The sequence below is a fragment of the Ciconia boyciana genome, chromosome 2 (assembly GCF_034638445.1).
Source record: "Ciconia boyciana chromosome 2, ASM3463844v1, whole genome shotgun sequence".
NCBI classification, from domain to species: domain Eukaryota; kingdom Metazoa; phylum Chordata; class Aves; order Ciconiiformes; family Ciconiidae; genus Ciconia; species Ciconia boyciana.
Genome location: NC_132935.1, coordinates 157,201,345 through 157,219,789, shown reverse-complemented (window position 1 = coordinate 157,219,789; position 18,445 = coordinate 157,201,345). Strand labels below are relative to the sequence as shown.

Below are 18,445 nucleotides of genomic sequence, written 5' to 3'. Positions count from 1 at the left end.
CAGAAAACATTCACTCCGTTTCTTCCATCTTTAAAACAGCCCTAATCTGCTACATCCTCAGTCATGACCTCTTCAAATTATTGAACGGACCCTACTACAGGACTGGCTTACAGAGATCCCTCTGCTTCTCCTTACACTGGAAACCTTTAATATCACAACTGAGACCTTGAAAGACAAACCTCGGAGGGTTCTCCATCTTCTGTCTTTCATCATTACATGCATGATGAATCCCCAGCAGTTTCAGACACTGATACAGCTTGACCAGAAGACTATGAGCTTTCTGGAGAAAGAGCTGTATTTTCTTGTGTGAAGAAAAGAAGGCACAACTAACTGTATAAACAAATACTGGTACCAACCGCACCGCTGTGTTGAGGATTACTGTGAGGCAACAGTCTCTCCATAGCTCAGTAAACCTAAGTAGGTCTCATGAGAACATACTGTGAAGACTATTGTATGTCTGATAGTCTGGTCAGATCAATAAATACTCAGAAATTTAATAACTGCACCTCTGGTATTGTAATTCTGTTGATTTGATTTGTTTCATTCTCTAATGGATCCCAATGGTTAGGAAATGTCACAGACACCCTCAAATCAGGCTGTATCACTTTAGACAATGGAGGTGTCTGTAACACTGATCTCTTTTGTGGAGTTCCCACCAGTGGAGCAGACCAAGTGAAATCCAAAGGCACAAAAATATCATACTGCTATGGAGCTAGCTAATATATATACACCTCAAGAAGAGAGAACAAAGCAGTGCCTCCACGCATGAGCAGTTTAAATAGAAAACCATCAGCTCCGCCATAAAGGCAGGATTTTGTAAAAGAAGGAGGAAACTAGTTCCCAGGCCTGCAACAAAAACAGGGCTCAGAGGACAGCCAAGCCCAAGGGGGTGACTCACCGTAAGGTGAGTGGGATGCCACAAGTGTGTGGGGCATGCTCCTCTGAGACCAACACAAAATGGCCTACACCAATACCTACAACTACGTATTCAACTTCACGACCCAGTGCCTCAGAAGAGTGAAAGAACTTTGAAGAGTTCTTATCTAGAGAGAGGAAATGATTTCAATGAAGCAATACATTATTAAATCTAGTTAGAAGATATTTTTACACCTTTTGGGCAAGTACATGCCCATCCCTCAACACGGAGGCCAGGTATCTATAAAGGATTGGTTGCCCACGTGTTATAGGACAAGCTGAACTCCAGGGATGTTGCTGGTCTCTCTAGTGTCTTCAAAAGGGAGATTTGGACAGGAAACCCAGAAATGGAGGAAGGTACAAACTCCAGGGTTCTCTTCCACTCTTGTGTATACCTCTGTTCAGAAAGCTTTACTTGGCTGAGGTCTCAATGAGTTAGGACATCACGTTTTCCCCGGTATTTTTGCATTACTTCTAACAATCAATGCCTCTCTAACAAGCCTAGGCTGATTTCATTTTCCAGACACGACTGCCAAACCCACAGCAACGTATGTAAAAAATGTACACACACATCAAAGCGGACATATATATAAAAATATACATAAAATGGATGGAATAAGCTTCTTCTGCAAAACAATAGCTTTGTTTCTGCCACATATATTTCTTCAGAGATGCAGATTTTTACTGTGGCAACTATCAGTATGCTTGACATCTTCATATATTGCAAGCACAGATGCACGTACCGGGAGGCTGTGGCAGGTAGGCCCCAATTAATTTTGATCTCTTCTTTTCATATCCCTTCTGTGTGATGTCACCTGCCAAGAAAAGAAAAGAAAAATCAGTAAGACGTGGATAAAGACAGTGTCTAGCTGCTTAATGGCAGCACCATCAGCTTAGCCACCACTGCACTGTTTGTCTGTCTTGACAATTATAATGAACAAATGAAAAGCACAGTATGATCACTCCACCCAGAAAAAAACTCATTTACGCCAGAGCCACCCTGACAAGTAAATACCCAGCCTTGATTTATTCCAGCACCGGAGTCCAGCAGCACAGAGTTTTAAAACCATTTTGAGATGCTGTCACACAAGCTTTCAAAAGCTACAATGACCTTCATTAGGTTAATAAACAATGGATTATATAGAGTGCGTGGGCCTGTGGTGGCTGGCAAAACACAACGCTGATTAGCATTTTCTATCATTAATGGGATTTTTCTAATCAAGCACGGAAGGCACAAAAGGCTTGAAACTGCTGCTATATCATTTCTGCAATATAAATGTTTTAGCTGATTTCTAAGCAGTACTGAGAGGAACAAAACCAAACCAAAAACAAATCTACCACAGATCCACTAGAAAACAGTAGCGTAAAGACTCTTTGCCTGACTTTCCAATTAAATCTTCAAAAAAATTTTGGAGCCAAATGTTTGAATTTCTTAAATTCAATTCATATGACCCTTCACTGTGTCTGCAGTTTCCTCAGGTAACTTTGTTTTTAATCTAAGGATAAAAAAATATGTTTCTGTAAAGCTTTCCTAAAAGAAAGTGACGGATAATTAGATATGTAGAACAAAACATCTACTTTTAGTCTTATTAGAGTTCAGGAGAGGTTTGGCACTGAACTTGCGATACAGTCCTGGCTCTGAAGCTCCAGATCTACCTTTAATGCTTAAAATACTTGTTCAAATATATTTCAAATATCCAGATTCTTCTTTCCAAATACGTGAGCACAGATGCACACACACATATGCATGTATTAAATTCAATACAAGCTACTTTGGATACTAAAAAGAGTGGTAGGTTTTACAATTATAAGACTTTTGAAATAACACCATATTCCCTGCCCTTTCAATAAGCTTATCTGCTATTATGAGACTCATCATGCAGTTAAAGTTCAGTTGTAACACTGGACTTGTATGTTTGTAAAAGGTTGACGGCTTAGGAGGGCAGAAACCACAAAAAGAAGTGGAGCTTTGGCAGCAACGTCCAGCTAGATACAGCAACGCGTGTCTGTTCATGCTCTTCCATCCCCATGTTCAACCTTCACCTAAGGAGATCATTTGCCAAGAGAAATACATGCTCATTTCAATCCCAGCCACCCTGGTAAATGGGTGCTGAATTAGCACCAATGTATAGACAGAGCTTCCTGTGGGTTGGTCTGAAATCAATAACTACATGAAAACACCTTCAGATGTTGTTCCTCGATAAAAGACCTTTTCCTGGGGATGGTTCCAATAAGCAATAAGGAGGCAAAATTCTCCAAGTCTCTCTGCCAGTGTCCTGAGCCAACCTCTCATCCCTGGTTAAAAAACAGTGCTTAAAATAACACCTATCCTCTTCACTACCTTATCTCAAACTGCTCCACAAAAGAAGTCAACTAAAATATCTGTGTTTTTAAATGAGGAAAGTGAGAGTGAAGCACTTCAAATGATAACCATCCCATATTCACCCAAGGAAGAAGTGGCAGACTTGGCAAGAGGACCTAAGCCTTTAAAGTTCAAACCAACTGACTCTTCAAGCACATTTCTTCCCATTTTGAATACTTCTGGCATGTGTTCCAACTAGTGAAACAAGCTCCCTCTCCATTGTAATCATCAGCTTCTCACAAACCAGACAGTAACTATAGATACCACTTCAATAAAATGTTTTAATGAAAAAATGTTTATTTCCATTTGAAAATTATGAAGTATGAACAAATTTTTCTAAGTTTCGCTAAACAAATTGCCATTAATATACTGTGCTCATCAATACCAAATTCTTATGCATTCTTATGCATTATGACACATCTTAATTTGATGTTATTAGTTTACTGTTGCTCTTAAAGGAGAACAGAGACATCCTATGGAGAACCACAGCTCCACTGGCGTATGTACGAGTTGGCAATGCCATTTAAAATATGAAACTATTAACAATAGGTGCTTAACTACTGGTTACTCTTTCACACACATGGTAGTACATACACATGCAAACTGATATTGCAAGGTATACATTCTAGACATTGCTCATGGAACCTGCACCCATTCTTGCAATATAAGTTTCTTCCGCTAGTTTCTAAACCTATAGTGTCCTTAATGGGAAGAAATGCAGAGGACAAGCAATTTATTTGACACCAAAGTGGGAAAGATAACTACCAAGTGTTATCACTTGTCAATAATAAGTTTTCATTCAAATCTGCATCCAGACTCTTTTGAAGTTCACCACGTAAAGGAATTATTCTGAGAAGGAACAATGGTGACTCCTTCCCCAGCCCACTGTCTCCACCAAAAAATCACCAATAAAATGATTTTTTGAGACAAATGAATATGAAAATTTTTCAACTTCCAGGAGCAAACAGCAAAATCATTTAGAATTATCACTAATCTTTCTATAATCATGTCCCTCATTGTCCTGGCAACCAAATCTAAAAAACATGTAAAAGCAAAAAATAAAATAACCAAATTTTTCATTGTACTATCACTATTACCATTCTGAGGAGGAAGGAAGTTAACTGTATCACAGTCTGGGGAAGTACACAAAACCACTTTATTTATCAGGATTAATGGTATTGGTATTAATTTGTATTTTTTCAGGTAGACTAACTTCAGAATATGAGTAACTGACTTACCATTAAAATACTATTACAATATAAGCAAAACTACTGCATTTCAAAGCTATGTTGAACTCACTGTGTAAGCTCCTAATATATACTAAACACAGCTCACCAGAAGTTAAGTGAGCTTAAACTCTGCTCTTATCATCAATTATCATTCACTCAGTTTTTTAAACACAGTATTAACACCTTTGGTCTATGATGTCCTTCATTCCTTTGCAAATTAATGCAATACTTTCACAAGTACCATATGAGGAACAAACCCCTGTTCAGTTAGGTCCACTTAACTCATGCTCTTCCACAATACAATATTGAATTTAGGTTTGGCTTTTGGAGAATATCAACAGGATTACATGAACTATACTTCCTTGCCGTGAGAACACAGGATTTATGCTACCTTTCCCTTTTTAATTAACCCTTCTTCTCTTGAAAAGCCAGCAGACTCTCAGGACTTTGCTGCATGTATTCAGAGTCCAACTCAAAAGACAGGAGGGAAAAGGGTCTCACCCACAATGTCTCTTGAGCAGACATTACATGTTGGTTTTCCTATTGACTACACGAACAAAGTCTTCAAAGCCCCTGCACATTTAAACCTCGTTGCATCACTCTCTAGCTTTCTTCTCATGCCACCTTTGCCTACTCTCGTGTGGCATTTCCGAGCCACGTTGCAATGCTGCACGGAACAGCTCTGTTCTGTGGCAGGCTGGTATAAGCAGGGGACAAGGCTGGCAGCGGATTATAGGAAAAAGGCCAGGCCATGGATGGAGGGACGATAAAAGACTCCAGCACGAAGGACTCGCAGGAGCAGAAGGAGCACATGGCTGCAGGGACCTTTGGGGATGGGTCTCCCTGGGACAAGACACCATCACTTAATGTCGGCCAGCTGAAAGGTGGCACCTCCGTTCAGCAGCTCCCTGCAGCCTTCTGCTCTGTCTGCCTGTCTCCCTCCTTGGCTCTTGCCCCATGCCCTGGCCCTGGCTCTGCTCCTGAGCACTCTGCCCTGCTCCGCTACTTCTCAGCTTCATCCCACAGCTGGTCCCCAGGCCCTCCTCCTCCTCCTCACTCCCTTCCTCCCAGGCTGCATTCACTTCACTGCATTCAAGGTTTTCAGCCTCCTATTTGCATCAGCATTCTCCAGGTTTTTTTCCTCTGGACATGCTGCTCTTTTCCTCCTCACCTCCACTGGTGGTCTGACAGGTTTCCACCATCGGAGGGCCACAGATGTATACCCCGGAGGGCATTGTGTCCGAGGGTCAGCGGGGGAGAGCAAAGCACAAGCCTGAGAGATCTGAACTCACCAAGAGTGAGCAAATCTTACCCTGATTTTTTTCCCCATCCATATTTAAAATTGACTGTCAAGGGCTGCTGAACAACAGGCATGCAGTACACTGATCCTCTTGCCACAAAACAAGTTCATTTCTTATTTCTACTCTTCCAGAGTCTCTTCAGGCACAAGAGGGAAAATGCCACTTTTGCAATGAAAGGGACAGCACAAATGAAAGACCATCCAACCCTCCAAGGACGAAGGTTACCTGGTTGAGTGAGTACAGGACCAGGACTCTGGCACTCCGCAATCCTATTCCCATCTCTTTGTTTGTGATTTGTGCCCCTGTTTCTGCAACTTCCCGAGTTGCATGCCGTCAATGCTCTCCTACATCAGCGCTCGCAGGCAAGTATTTTGTAGCTATATTTAGCAAAGCCGCACTGTAGTGTAAGTTCATTCGACTACGTTCACCATAACTGCTACTGTTTGCATTATACTCTCCATTTTCTTTGAAAATTTAGGGTATTTTTCTCTTTCCTTCAACAGTGTTGGACTTCTGCCTCTCTACAAAGATGACGGGGCAAAGCCGGGGGTGGCGGGTCAGAGCAACGCCAGCACAGCACACATGCTCATCACAAGGGATGAAGGAACTCTAGGTAACAGAGAGCCCCTTGGGGTACTCCACGTCGTACAAGACATTTTGAGGATGAAGAAATGCCCGTAAATGTTGAAGTCGTTCCCATTACCCTACCCCCTTTCCTGGCCCCTCCATGAGTCAGCTCCATCCATTTATATGTCATGTCCCAGACTGATTATGGAATTACACCTTAAAATTAAAATAATAGAAAGGCACATTTTAGGTAATCAGCAAAATATTGACTTTTTAGCCTTTTGTTGAGGGGAAGGTTATTAAATGTGAAAATACTTCCACAGGAAAAATATTTGTACATTACCACCCTTCTTTAAAGCATTTACACTTTAAAAGCTGAGAGTAGTTAGAAACGCTGGTACCATACACAAATAAGGTGCTGTGCTACTTTCATGAAAGTAACACACTTAAAGTTGATATAGTATAAAAATTTCCCTTTCAACTGAAATATGTATTAGCTGATCTATTATCACTTCCTGAACACAAACATGTCCAGTCCTGATGGACTGCTACCACGATACATGAAGTAAATTTATTCAGGCAAAAGATAATTGCATTATACAGGGGAAAAAAAACTAAACCAAACCCAACCCAAGATAAATTTCACCAAATCTTTCCTTTTTGCTGGAAGATGCCAGTACTTCTTACTGAGCTCAGACTTTTAGGACACAGCACAGGTGAAAAGCCAATGATAAAACCAGGGACTACAATCACCTTGTTTAGTGCGGTGAAAATTCAATTTCATTTTCAGTGATCTCGAAGCCTGAGTGATGCTGCTGGTTTTCACTACACATGCCATGTTTCGAAATGAAATTTCAGACTGGGACTTTGAATTAGTTTAAGGCACTTATGGGAAAAATCCGCCACAGGAAATAATGCAATCAATAACTCCTCTCAAACACAGACTAACAGGGAGCTTGCCGGTGAGTGTCTTTCCTTTGCCCATGATTTTCTGCCCTCTAAAGATTCAATTTTCTGTACGACTTGTTTATTGCTGATGACTCAAATTCAGTGTCAGCATCTTGGCAAGAGGGATTTGAATGAAACAAAGCTCCTCATAAAGAGAACTGTGACTCATTTACTTCTCCCACTCATGATGCAGACAGTCTCCCTGTCTGGTCTCCCAAAAATATGCCAAGAGACAAAGGATTTCATTTTGGATGGTGCAAGTACAGAGATATCAAAACTGCACGAATATATCTCACGTAACACGTACACGAACACAAAAATATACATCAGGAGCCCTTTTCTTTTCCAGTGGCTTTTAAAAAAGATGTTTAACCTCATCAGAAAACTACTCAGAACTATGACGAAGAAACAAATGGTAAACTATGGCACTGGGCAGAAAAATTAATGGGATGCCACACTTTCACTGCAAACAGTATCATAAATCACAGTACTGCTCAAGTGCCTTTAAGGGGAGTATGCTGTAGCTTAAAGGTTTCAATAATAATTTTACCCACATATAGCTGAATTATTTTTTTCCCCAAGGATACATTTTGTTCCTGTATATTGCAAGCAAAGCAGAAAATGGCTGAATGACAGATAAGGAAGCGTGCTCCGTGTGTACTTTGCAGATTATAATGTTTTCTAAAGTGGCTTTTAATTCAGGAAGAAAATATTTAAACAGGTTATGTTATTAACAGGTAAGATAAACTATATTAGCACTGCTAAAATAACAGATGCAAGGTCTTTTGAATTTTAAAAGTATCCCTGTTCAAAATAAATACTTCTTCCCATTCTTTTGACAGACAAATTAAATATCTGTTGTATAATCTGCTAAATTCTTAGTTTAATTCCAATTCTATGTTTTAAAACAAGTAAGTGAGTAGTAAATTATTTTACACAGAAGATGTCTGTATCTCCACCGTGAATCCCAGAAGACCCCTTAATGAGTTTCCCCACTTACTTTCTGGTCCCAAAGTCTTCAGCACATTTTTCCAATACCCAAAATATGCCTGGGCTTCAAAGGAAAGAAGAAAGCAAAAAACCCTCCCCCAGAAAAGAACCCTGAAACACCTAATTTAAGCCAATGAAAACAATCCCGGGGATTTTCTGACTCAGACTTCCTACCGTTCGGCCGAGGCGAGTACCAGCGGCGGCTGCCTGCGGCGGGGCGGCAGGCCAGGAGCCGGGCGTGCTGCTGGAGACCCCGCTCCTTTGAAGCCAGAGAACTGTGTGGTCCTTGGGCATCCCGGAGCTCCCCCAGAATGGAGTGTTTGTGTGGCACTACGTTTATGGCCTGGATTATTGTAAAGTAAACAGAGGCTGGCTGAACAGTGAAGGTTTCCATTCTCAGTGTCGAGAGTTTATTTCATTATTTAAAGCTTTAACGAACACTTTATATAATGAAAGCAATCCTTGCCATTTTTGGAATTTTATGGCTGTTAGGACCCTTCATAATGTTGTTTTCCTTCCTTTATTGCTTTATAAGGCTTATAGGGCACCCTTGAAGTGTATATCCTTTTTGCAGCTGCTGGAAGCTCATCTTTCATCTCTCCACTCGCTTTCCTGTTGCCTACGAGGCATTTGCCTGTTCTAGTTATTCTCCCTGTCTCTAACACAAACCATGAGGAGTCAGATCTTGCTCAAGATAAAAATAAAATACAATTCTGAAAAGTATGCCTAAGGAAACATTCCTGATAAATGTTATTTAATAGACAGGCTTTATATTTCAAGTTAGAAATGGTCCCTAAAGAAAGATAATTACAGCAGTAATCCCACTTATCGCTATTTAGAATTTACAGTTCAGAGCAAATCAGACATTTCCATAAACGCTGCACTGTGCTAGGTACTGCACAAATTTGTGTCCCGATTTTCCCAGCCCTGAAAATGTCTTGAAAAAAAAACTGAGAGGAGGAGGAGGAGGAATCCTGAAGGAGGAACATATAATAGATGTATAAAGCAAAACTGAAAAGACATTATCCGAACCACTCTGTAAGCATATTTCCTCCTCTGGGCAGAAAAATATACCCAGGCTTTCAAAAAAGAAAAACCTGCAATATCTAAGTAAAATGATAAAATTGATTAATAGGGAAATTTCTTATTTTGCCACTTCTCTAGGAAGCAGCCTATGAAAAGAACTCTCCTGCTTGTGACCTTGTATTTTTAACTATTTGGCTATTGGCTATTTTAACTATTTAACTATTTAACTATTTTAACTATTTTAACGACTTTGGCTATTGCTAATTTTAACCAAAAAAGTCCAAATGGGTTAATCTTCTTGGAAGAGAAAGCAAATCTTCTAATTTGGTTCCAGTATTTTGGTGCACGACAGTATGACTGCAGAGCTCTTCCCAAATTTCAGTTCAGAACAGAAGTCTGGAACTCCCGTTTTCATATGCTGGGAAAAAAATAAAAGAACAGCTTTTACCTGATACATTGCAGCTTTCTCCCTTTTGACTTGGGTTCACCATAAAGCTTTTGTGTTTGAGATTAGTTATGCTAGTCAATAATAGAAGTGTTTCAGCACTATCTAAAATCATTTTATTTTACCCTAATGTGGGTTAAAGACATTACATTGGTTTAAAAAATAGGTATTTAGAGCAGTTGTACTATAGTATTAGAATGCCAAAATGTCCAAATCTCTTCCCACAGTTTTTGTAAAAATAGAACATCTTCTGGGCAAAAAAACCCCTTCATGCAAATGCAAATTTCCACTTACTTTGACAGCTGGATGCAAATGCAGAAAAGCCCAGGGTTCTTAACTACCACTGGGGAAACTGAAGCAGGAATACTCTTTTTCAAACAATTAGAAGACCGCTAATGGTTGTGGAAGAATATTGAGGAGTTGTACGTAGTTGTGAACAGGGACTTGAATTACCGTAATGACTATGCTGAGTGACCATAATGTCTTTAAAAATGCCTCACCTGGGAGATCATCGAGCTCAATAATCTGGTCTCCCATTTTAGTACACCATGTTTTGTTAAATGACACATACGATTTTGAAGAATTAAATACGATTTTGAAGAATTAAAAAAAAAAAAGTAATCATTTATGAAGGGAACATGTGTCTTCCATGACAACATTCACATTTTTCTGTTGAAATGATAGTGCTTAATTTACTAAGTCCAGTTAATAAGTTACTTCCTACTACTTTCAATTCAACCCCCTCAATCACAAACTCCGTCACCAGCGTTCAAGAATCATAAACGCCTGTGGCCCATAAACGCCTGATATACCCATCATCTGCTTTTGTATTTCCAACAGTTGAGACGCAACCCTATCGTAAGCTCAGAGTGCCCAAGTGTAATTAACATGAGCCATGCTATGTGATGCTCTAGAAAGCCTCCATACATCTGCAAGTTCTGATAAGCAATTCTCCCAGCCACCTAACCCACACCCCTGTTACTTCCATTCCAGTCACCAGTAACTCCGGTTCCTTTTTCAAGCTTCCAAACAAAAGTAAAGTAACTCTAGTTTCTTTCAAAAAAAATATAAAGTCTACACACATATTCATTTTAAAAGCATACAAAAGGGAATGACCTCCTCAGACACCCACTCCGATCTCCTGCTATGCAAGAACAGCCGATGGAAGTGAACACCCTTCCTCTGAGTGACAAGTGCTCTAGTAAAAGCATTAAGCAGTTGCTTACATCTTCCCTGTCTCAGCAGATTTTTAACTATTCTCTGCAAAATAAAACTACTTTATTTAGAGTTCCCTTCTTAGAATGCCCTTTGAAAGATGGTTACCTATGGATTTACTTAAGAGGTGAGATGTTGCTTCAAATCTCCTGGAGGAGAAAGGGAGTTTGGTTTTACGTGCTCTAACACGTGGATTAAATGAAGGCATCTTCTCCAGTTGTATTTTGTAAGACAGGCTGGAGATGGTCCAAATCATAGAATAAGTCACCTACATTTCCAAAAACCACACCTATTTCTACAGTATTTCTTCTTGGCTTTCAATTATATTCTCGCTAAGATGGCTGTGATGGTCCCTAACATTATTTTAGCTGGGAACACAGGTTTCACTAAACAGAAGAGCACTTAGACCTTAGACACAGCAAGAGTTAGCGTTCAGGTGCATTTTATGGATCTAATCAACATTCTCTGACCCACACCCCACAGTCCAAATAACCCAAACCAGGTACAAAATTGTGTTACTTTTCTCTCTCTCACGCAGTTGAAAAGTAATTCTGATATTACTGCTAGACACAGAAAACACGACACTCAGGAATTTCTGAACTGTAATACCATAGTACATACATATTGAAACTGTCTTTCCAGTTAAATCCGTTCATAATTTTGTGCCTCAGAACTTCACTTTAGCACAACATTAGACACCAGCTCCGAAGCAGATCATCTGAGTGACCGCTTCTGTCCCACTGCAGGTCAGTGGCGAATGCTGACCGGTGAGACAGAAGAAGGAGGCTGCATGCAGAATAAATGGAGCAAACTGAAAGTGATGCCTTCACTGAAGGAGCATTGTGGAGGGAAGGACTATACTTTTATTCATAAACCTCACTGCTAACTTTCACTTGAGGAACAACTGACCTCCCATTTTACTAACCTTTTCTTTCAGGAGGTCTTAAAAGGCTCCAGACAAGTACATGGCAACTTCTGGATCACTGAGTCCAGTCCCCTGTACTGCAGGAGAGCATGTCAAACCCTTTCAGAAAATAATTTAGTTCCATCTGGAACTAAATTCAGCCAGGCTCTGTTTTTTATTCCAAGCTGTTACAGCATCCTCTTTACCTTTTTTACAGTTTTTACACTGATCTGCATCTTTTCAACTTGAAATAATTCTCTTCCATTCAACCCTGTACCACAGGCTTTCCTGGCCTCCAGGTAGACAAACTTCATTTGTCTAAAAAAGTGAGCTACCTTCACAAAGCAAGAGATCAGGCCAGTCTTGTACAACCTATCTTATCAAAGATAACTCAGGTTGTATTTTATCAAGTTTTCCATTTACTTCCCTGACTTTCACTAAATTTCCTTCAAAATGCACCTGAAGTATCCCATTCCATTAAAACTAGACATGTGGCTCAGATCGCCTTTTCTTCCCATTCTTAAACATCATTACTAGTCACTACTCGTAAATCTCGTAATGCCACTTATTGTTTGAGAATTACAAATTCTTACCACTGGACCTTCCCCCACCAGTATTTTTGCTTTTAGTATTCCAGTGTTGATATTATCTAGTTGCCTACTTCAGCAAATTAAACTGAGTTTTTCTTCTGTTGTTATTAATACATAAAAACCACTATCCAAACTGTTTCTAAAAAGATAAAGGCTTCCCAAACTGCACAGTTCCTGGAAGTATTTACTTTCCTACTAACCTGAGATAACTACATATTCACTGCAATTAATTTGCAATTCAAAGAAAACCCAGTTTGGATTTTTAACCAAATCCGGGTCTCAAAACTAAAGAAGATGTATGCAGAACAAATTGATCTATCTCCAGTTATAAATATTAGAATATGCCTGTCCTGGTAATGCAGAGTAAATGAAATCTGTCTCTAGTCTCAAGAAATCAACAAAATTAATCCTTATTTTACAGCCTGCAAATGCAATTTAGGCTGAGATTTCAAAATACATTTTGTTGACAGCTTATTTGATCCAACAGCCAGATACAATAAAATGAACAGCTGTTTAAAGGCAGCCGCAATACGTGAACTGCAATACATGTTAATAAGGTACCCAGATCACTTCATCTTTTCTGTGTAAAAAGCTACATTTGAAAACTGTCGCTAGCATAATTTCTGCATGAACCGAAGTACTGAAATTCCACTCTTAAAAGAAATAACCTAAAATGTATTCATGTCATTTTCCCACTTTGTTCCAGAAGGACCTCAAACAGAAAGATGAATTAACATCATCCGGTTACTCAACTCAATTCCAAGCATGTTACTAAAAGAACAGAAAAGCCCAAAAGCAGCTCGCTGTTCTCCTGTTATGCGGGCAAAGTGTTTATGAAGCACTGAAAATATGCATCCTTTGACTCAAGGACTTCAATTACCCAAAGGCTGACTCAGATCCTAACTCTCTTAAGCCTGCAAAACAGCTCGAAAGGAAAAATAGTTGCATACCTTCAATTACCTCAAGACACAATCGATGTCTCTGTTCTCCACAGCTTTCACAATATTTGACAATTCCATTTTTTCCCTGCTGTAGCCCCTCCGAAGGCTCCTAAGGTCCATGACATGATTACAGACCTAATGTGACAGCTCATACTGATGTTAGCACACAGCAGCTGTTCTCACAGGAGGCATTACCCTCCACTGCCTGTGCAATACGGCTCTTGGAAATCTGCAAGTTCCTGCTAGGTCCGAGGCACACACTGCTATGCAGTAGGAAAACCAGCTCTCCATACCCTTATCCTTCTTATTTTTCTCCATTTCCAGCTTACAACTGCTCTTGATCAAGATACAGAAATTTGCTGTGGTAAGCCAGATAAGCAAACATTTTCTTTTCTTCCTCAATTCATGATTTATTTCATATGTTAATGAGGTTATTCTGTGATTTCTGTAGCTTTTTCCCTCAGATTTCAAAAATAATAAAGTATTTCAAACCCGAAAGAAGCCACTGCTTTCACATCTTTGTTACATTCTTTCATGCAATTTAGAGTTCTTTTAAAAAACGAAACTGGAATTAAATCATAGCTATACTTAATAAAATAAAAGCAAGCAAACTTTTACTGAGTAGTACTCATTTTCATCTGTACTAGAAGCCAAAACTAGCAATGCCTTTCTAACAGGCAGGCGTTAGCAAAGGTCATTTCCCAAGATGATGAAGTTCAGCACTTGAGTTTGGCTTTCATGGAAAGGGCTGGTGGTTTGGAAGTAGAAGTTTTTGAGAGAGTCCATGAATGCATATTTGTATCAATACGTCAAAACAGATATTGTTCTGCCTTGTTCTTCAATTGTCACGAGCTGACAGGTAGCTAATTATTATCACAAATATTTCTTAATTCACTGGTTTGCAGGAATTCCCATTGTGGCTTACTTCATTTTGTGAATTGGTAGTTAAATCGGCAAACATGCCAGCCTGAAGACCACAGGAACACCAATAACATACCTCACAAAAGCCATCAGTCTATTTGTTTTCACAGTTACAATACAGCTATACTTTAGAAGTGCTAATAAAGATTACTTAACATGCAGAAGAGACTTCATTTAATACTCTGTTATTAAGTCCTAGCTGGGAAATAGGACTAGCAGAGCCTGGGAAGGTAGCCATTTTAAAGAAATTAAGAATGTCAGAATTAAGGTAGGATTTACAACCTCTTGTAAATACACGCAAAACACCGACTTTTCAGCATAATTCAGATAGCACGTACATGTAGATTGTTTTGGACAGAAATGCATGTGACCAACATGCGCACATCAGCTATCAGCCTTCAAACTTACACACTGAAATCCAAGATCCTCAGTCCTGCAGTTGTGTCTTCAAGCACCTGTTTGGCAGCCAAATACTGCTGATCCGAGTGCCCAGACTGGGTGGGCCATTGTCCACTTAAACCTGACAAGGCCATGGATGAATTATCAGCTGAAGTTGTACCTTCGCTTGCTGTCCTACACAGGCAGAGCCATACATCCAAACAGACCTCCTCTGCCTGTAAGTCCACATCAGCAAAGGAATACACCCACTCAGATCAGCTGGTGGCCCAGGTAATGCTTAAGAAATAACTTGATAATCCTGAAATACTAGGCACAAGCCACGCTTTTATTTTCTTCTGCTTATTTCTTATACAGACTTGATATTTTACTCATTCCTCCCTTCTTCTTTCCAGTGGTCTCTGATGCTATACAGCTGTCAGAACCACATTTTCAGTGTTCTTCATGCTTTTCTGCCTTGCAAATAATCAGCTGCTGAGCTCTGCTTCAGGGCATGGGTGGCCACGTCCGGGTGGCCACGCACCGCTTGAGCCCGGGCTGGCCACACTCGGGACTGAAGACCCTAGAGCTGCATTGCAAGGTCTTTAATCACCACTTTGCAGTTTAATGCTCTCAAGGCTTATCATCTTTTCTTAATTTACCTTTATTAATCATCTGCAATCTCAGATATTGCTCACCCTAACATCCTCACGGATCAGCTGCTGTCCAGCTAAGGCTTTCCAGGGCCGAGGCTGACATCAGACCTCGCAACTGCTCCCTTCTGCACAGTCCGGGAAGTGCTGCTGCCTGGCCCCCATAGGAACGCCTCGTGGTTCTCATCTGAAGTCACCACTACTGGATGATTTCTTATCATGGCAGCACTGCAAAGCCTATGCCCCCATCGGAACGTCTCAGTGTTCACTACAGTCTTCATTTTTATAATTCAAACATGGACAGCACAACTAGAATCAGATGCTTTCATTAACTAAAAGGTCATTCCCACCCTATTTATATAACTAAAATAGTGAGACGCATCTGAAAACCTGTAGGTGTAAGATGGGAAGATACAGCATCTTTGTGTATTCTGGAAGACAAATAATGGCTTTTGCCACATCTCTAATAATGTCATGCTTTGGACGTCCGAAGAAGTAGTTATCAATTTTTATGGCTGGAAGAGTGTAAGAAACACAGGACTGACCACACTGGATCCCGTCCAGTGTCAGAAACAGAGGAATGGTCACGCTGGATCCCTTCCAGTGCTCCTTCATGTCTTTCAGCACTTAAGGTGGTTGCTACTTAGAGGACAGAGTAATATAAAAAGTTTGAAGTGGAAAATTTAAATAATGTATCCTCCTTCTCCTCGTAGTGTCATTTCATCAAAAGCTATTAGAGACTCACTGAAACCTCAGGGCACGACATTCCAAAAACCTTCTGGCATTCACTGCTACAGCTCAGAGTATCCTTTGCTGCCCAAATAAAACTGGAATCCCATTTTGAATCTTGCTCAAGTATTGGCTGAAGTCTTGGCCTCAGTGCCTTTCTATGAAGAATTAATTCCACGATGTAATTACACTCAGTGTGAATTTGCCAACTTTTAAGTGAATTAAAAATCCCCCTACCCTCTGCCATGAAAAGTTCATGACATACCTTCTCTGCAGCATTCATTATTTGACACACTTTTGTCAGATCCTCCTCGTTTGGCTCCTTGCAAGGTAATTACTTCTAGATTTTCAACATGCTTTAGATACTGATTTTTTCCATGCTGTTCATCATTCTCATCCTGCTATCACAGCGACAGGCCGGTTCCCCCGCAGGTAAGGCGAGGGGATGGGTAGCGCAGGGAGAAGCACTCAGGACGATGCTCCAGCCTGGGGCTTCCCAGTGCTCCCAGTCTGCAGCTCCCAGCCACCAGCCCTGCACAGCACTGCCCACTTACCCCAACTACTGACACCCATGTTCACATCTCTCTTCTGACCTGACTGCTTCCATCTAAAAAACCCTAAATACAAACCTTTATCCCACAGTGAGTTTTATACAACATATTACCAGCTCCCAAAAGCAGAGATTAGTAACATTTAACTGAGAAAACTTGACAGATCTGATTTTACAGTAAGGTTACGACTTATGTGATTCAAGGCCAGACGTTTAAAAGAAAAATAAAAATTATTCATCCTGACACACAGATCCCACACAGAACATGATAAGAGTACTTCATACATCAGAATAAAAGCAAAACTTCTCCTTTAAAATGTATAATATTATATGTATTAGTTAATTCTATATTACATATACTTCTATATTAATAAAAGCTTTCCTTATGATGCTTGCGATTTTAGTACCATCAATCATTATGTCGCCGTTAGGACCGAGTTTTTCTGTTGGTTGGTTGTTTTCTTCTGCTTTATACTTCCCCCTGTGTTTTCCTTGGCTGCCTAGTTCTGACTTTGAAGGGCTCTCATCTAAAAAACACGTTTTCTTTAGGATGGCACAGCTTCTTTGGTTCTTTTCAGTCAAACATTATGCTACTCCAAAACACTCTCTGGATTGAAGCAGAGTGGTTTGAACATCCATTTCAGTCTAAGCCTATCTCATTTGAAAATATTAAAACCAGAAGAATAAGAGTGTTGAAAAGATTGTGAAGACAAAGATACTTTTGCTTCCTCAAAGTTAGAAAGAAGACTTTAGCTAATAAAAGAAAGAATCCCTTTTCCCCTTGTTTCTCATTAGGATTCTGTTCCAAATCTTTCAAAAACAAAAATAACATTGGATGTACCACAATCTTACTAACCTCTTCCCTACAATTTCTCTTCAGAAAGTGGTTAATGTAGTGGCTAATGTATAAATATTTCTAAATATCTTAGTATTCTGTGATTTTAAATCTAATAAAGCACATACAGTTTCCTTTTCTTTATTTCTCTGAAATGCAATACATGCGTATATATACATAATGTATATAATACAGAGGACTGAAACCAGAGAGACTTGAGAGCTGAAACTAGAGAGAGCAATGCAGCAGTCCAAAAGAGACCAACAACACATCTTCTCCCCAGTGGCTATCAATTTATTTCTTATTTAAGAAGCTGGAAGAAACAATCCCAGAACAGTTTCCATTTAAATCTAAAAAGCAATGCAGCCAAGCCTCTACACTCAAAATATTTGCTGATTCTTTAGACATGGCTACTCCTATACAAGAGTTCTGCACAAATACAGGATTACTGTAAAAAACTCAAATGCTAATGTTGTATCAATGAGCACCAATGTGAAATTAGTACCCATCTCGGTAAACTGGAGGAATAAATTCCTGAAATCTCTGAAGTCCTTCATTTTTCAACTTGCATTTGCACTGATATTTAAGTATTTGTCTTATGTAAAGGTTTCTGAGACCCGTTTTGCACAGAATTATGCTACAACATAAAATCACTAGCTCTTTGGACTCCTAAATGCTGAAGGGGCTCGAAACAGGAGAGGATACTAAAGCTGCAGCTAGGGTTGTGTATACTGCAGGCATGTCCAGGTAAGACTGGCTGATGCCCCGGAAAATTTGGGCAAATTCAGGAGTGGCTCTGTAAGTATCTTTACCTACCGGTGGGCCATTGCTGGTAATAGTTGACTAAGGGAAGGAGCATGAACAACAAGGATACAAGTCTAAATTTTAAAAAAATACATACTGACTACAATGCTTTTATTAGGTTAAGTTCCCGCCTGCCAAAAGAGCT

At 39.9% G+C, this 18,445-nt stretch overlaps 1 protein-coding gene across 5 annotated transcripts in view; it reads right to left on the bottom strand.

Moving 5' to 3' along the window:
• DIP2C (disco interacting protein 2 homolog C) overlaps nt 1-18,445 on the bottom strand; it is a 329,167-nt gene that overhangs the window by 148,263 nt on the left and 162,459 nt on the right. For all 5 annotated transcript variants that reach the window (XM_072854678.1, XM_072854677.1, XM_072854679.1 and 2 more), the window contains exon 2: nt 1,659-1,730. In XM_072854678.1, the coding sequence (XP_072710779.1) occupies nt 1,659-1,730 (72 nt within the window). The remainder of the gene's footprint in view (nt 1-1,658; nt 1,731-18,445) is intronic.